Consider the following 3,483-nt stretch of genomic DNA (forward strand, 5'->3'; position numbering starts at 1 on the left):
CCAAGAGCAGCGACACTACCGTGTTACGGTACGCGAACCGGCGATTTGCAGGGTAATTTTTTACTCAACTTTTATTATTTCAGGTATATTTATGTTGTACTTTATTGAAAATCATGATTTTATGATTTTATGTTATTTATATCATTAAATTCATAATGTCGTATTCAAATTTCGCGGTTGCATTTGGACCCAAATATGATTGGTTGTTCTATTATGCCACAGCCATTAAGGCCCGTCTACAATACACGGAGTAAGAAGTAAGAGTAAGAAATTGACCAATCACAGTCGAATGTGAGAAGAATAATCGACTGTGATTGGTCAATTTCTTACTCTTACTTCTTACTCCGTGTATTGCATTGTAGACGGGCCTTGATCATACAACACCTGGTTATCGGAGGCGTAGTGGCTGTAGTGTCATCAATTCGGTCTTGTAATTCGTTTATAGTTTGTTAATTTTATGAATGTCATAGTTGTTTAAACGATTTTCACGAATTTAAAACATGTCCACAAAATCTCCAGTAGATTTGCGAGCGGAGTTGGCGGAATTGGTGAAACGCAAGGCCGAGATTGCTGTGAGTACCCATGTTGAAATCAATCTTTATGCATACGAATATTATTACATTGAATTTCGTTACATGTTTACATGTATGTTTACAAGATGCACATTTTTCAACATGTTCCAATTGTCGTTTCATTTTAAATATAAAAATAATTACAGCACAGTCGATTTCTTACGATTGAGGTTATGATACTTGAAAAGAAGATTGAGTAATTTGAAAAAAAAATTTGAATACAATTAATCTAGTAAAAGCGAAAAATATCTAATCGATATTTTTGTCATGTTATGAAATACAACAATTGTAATAATCACTAATGATTTCTGTACCAATATATAGATACCATTAGGTAAATGTTTATAAAGATTAATTTTTGTAGGAGACATTAGCAAACTTGGAACGTCAAATTTATGCCTTTGAGGGAAGCTATTTAGAGGATACTCAATTGTATGGAAACATAATAAGAGGTTGGGATAGATATTTATCAAGCAACAAAAATACTAATAGTAAAGCTGATAAGCGTAATAGAAAATTTAAAGAGGCAGAAAGATTATTTTCTAAATCTTCCATTACTTCCATGGCCGTAAGTAAATACATCTATTTAAGGAAATTTTATTTCTTATGTATATGAATTTTATTATGTACGTAATACAAATTTGCTATTTATAAGACCAAGTTCAGATTTTATATACTCTTTTTTTTCCAATATATTCTTGAAAAATATATAATATATTAATCTTGTCAGAGTGTTGTTAGATTAATGTATATTATTTTCTATTATAGGCAGTTAGCGGACTTGTTGAAAACACACAAGAAAAAAGTAAGGACCTCAATGGATATTCATGATAATATTTGTTTATAAAGAAACTATTCTTGTATATTTTGTATACTTTCTTTATTATTCTCTTTTCTGTAGAAAAATAGCATTTTTTATTTTATAAATATGTTTAGTAGTTGTTTATATTTAATTGAAATTGTTCCCTAATATTGTGTTATTGTATTATCATGTTATAAATAGATGTATTTGAATACTGATTTTCTTGTTTGGATTGCTTTACGTCTAAAAGATTACTAGAGCATCTGACATTCTGTAGGAAAATTAATATTCTCGATGAAACGAAAATTACATATATGTAGAAACATGTTCTGTTTATTATGTTGTGTTCATCCATGAATGTAAAGTGTCGCTATTAATGTAGATTGATTTTATGCATAACGCTAGCTAAAGTTTTTTTTATTATCCAAATAGAATTAGAGAGAGAGAGAGAGCTGCGGCATATCTGTCTGCTTAGTAGTATACAAATATTTATAAAAAATTAATCTTCCATGTAAATAATGCTGCATGTATATCTTGAGTCGTAAGTAAGCATCCCTTTAAGAGAATGTCAATTAGTATCTTGCAAATATAATAGCAATAGATATAATATAGTATAATATAATTAAAAATGAATAATATTTATTACACAAATGTTTAAAATCTTATGATACAAGAAAGATGATGTACTGTAATGGTCGGTAGATAGAAAAAATTGTATTTCCAACACTTATGCAACCGCATGTCTTGATCTATAAATCGATATCTGTCTTCCACTGCTTACTCTCTCTCGATTTGCATGCATTTTATACCGTTAATATGAGATCCCTGCTTCCAGTTGAACGATACAGTGAATCAGAGTCTCAGATTGGAAATAGTGGCAGTGAGGACAATTGCAACTTTGGCAATTCAAATGCAATTCCTTCCAGTAATAACAAAGAAGCTAGTGGGAAAAATCATACTTCTATTCAAAGCGGACATGTCCAAAATAGTGGCACTCTTAATAGCTCGGACAATGCTTCGATTCAGTTTTCAAATGGATCAATGTCCAATGGAAATTTAGAACATATTACAACACCTGTCAAAGAATGTCATAGTAATAGTAAAGACTCCAATAAAAATAAATCTGGAAATAGCGCGAAAAAAAATAGCAATAAAAGAGCTAGAAATAGATAGAAAAAGATAGAAATTTTAATAATGTCCTATACGTTAACGAAACATGTATTAAAACTCTTTGTTTCTTTATTACTATTATTATTATTATTACCATTATTATTTTTAAGCGATACAGACATTGTATTTGTCACTATTTATGACTGAATTCTTTCTCACTTGCAATTTTCATATCATATATATTTAACATTTGTTGCACAAGGTCTGAAATGTTATCTCATTAGATATTATAGATAATTATTTTTGTACATAACAAACAAAATATTATTATTTTATTAGGTGTTAAACTTAATTCCTGCCGTTTTTCGTCTCCAAAATTGATTTGTTTCGAAGGGAAGATGAATACCTTAATCAAAGCAATTTCCTCCATTTTCTACTTTATTACTAATTAATAATACTTTATTAATAATACTTTGATTAAGGTATTTCCCTTCGAAACAAATCAATTTTGGAGACGAAAAACGGCAAGAATTAAGTTTAACACCTAATATCATAAAGCTATATGATTAAATCAACCTATTTTGTCTCCTAAGTTAAACACGTTAGTTTTATTGTATTTTTTTGTATTATGTGTGCGCGTTCATGTGAGTGTGGCAGTAAGCATAATTAGTACACATTCCACAATTATATAATGTAAAAGTACATCATTTCATTTTTTTTCCGTAATGTTTCTTGCATTGATTTTTAAGGAGCTAATTTTAAATTTTGTGAAAAGTATTAACATAGAGGATACATTCATAAAATATACATACATGTGCGAGTTAACAACTTTAAAACAATATCTTTCGGCTCTCTTTCTATGTGTGTATCCGTCTGCGAGCGTGCGTGTGCAAATGTATGCATATGTGTGACTAAACAATTAACGCTGCAAATTGTATGTGATTCTATACGCGCGCGTGCGTGTATGCGTGCGCATTTATATATACATGTATATATAGT

At 29.6% G+C, this 3,483-nt stretch overlaps 1 protein-coding gene across 1 annotated transcript; it reads left to right on the forward strand.

Moving 5' to 3' along the window:
- Positions 1 to 389: 389 nt before the first annotated feature.
- Eaf6 (chromatin modification-related protein EAF6/MEAF6) lies at positions 390 to 2,580 on the forward strand. The gene is made up of 4 exons (XM_018514601.1): positions 390 to 572; positions 937 to 1,140; positions 1,341 to 1,377; positions 2,210 to 2,580. Exons 1-4 carry the CDS (start codon positions 501 to 503, stop codon positions 2,545 to 2,547), a joined length of 651 nt encoding a protein of 216 aa, XP_018370103.1. The 5' UTR covers positions 390 to 500; the 3' UTR covers positions 2,548 to 2,580.
- The last annotated feature ends 903 nt before the right edge of the window (positions 2,581 to 3,483 follow it).

This window comes from Trachymyrmex cornetzi, unplaced genomic scaffold (assembly GCF_001594075.2).
Source record: "Trachymyrmex cornetzi isolate Tcor2-1 unplaced genomic scaffold, Tcor1.1 scaffold525, whole genome shotgun sequence".
Classification (NCBI taxonomy): domain Eukaryota; kingdom Metazoa; phylum Arthropoda; class Insecta; order Hymenoptera; family Formicidae; genus Trachymyrmex; species Trachymyrmex cornetzi.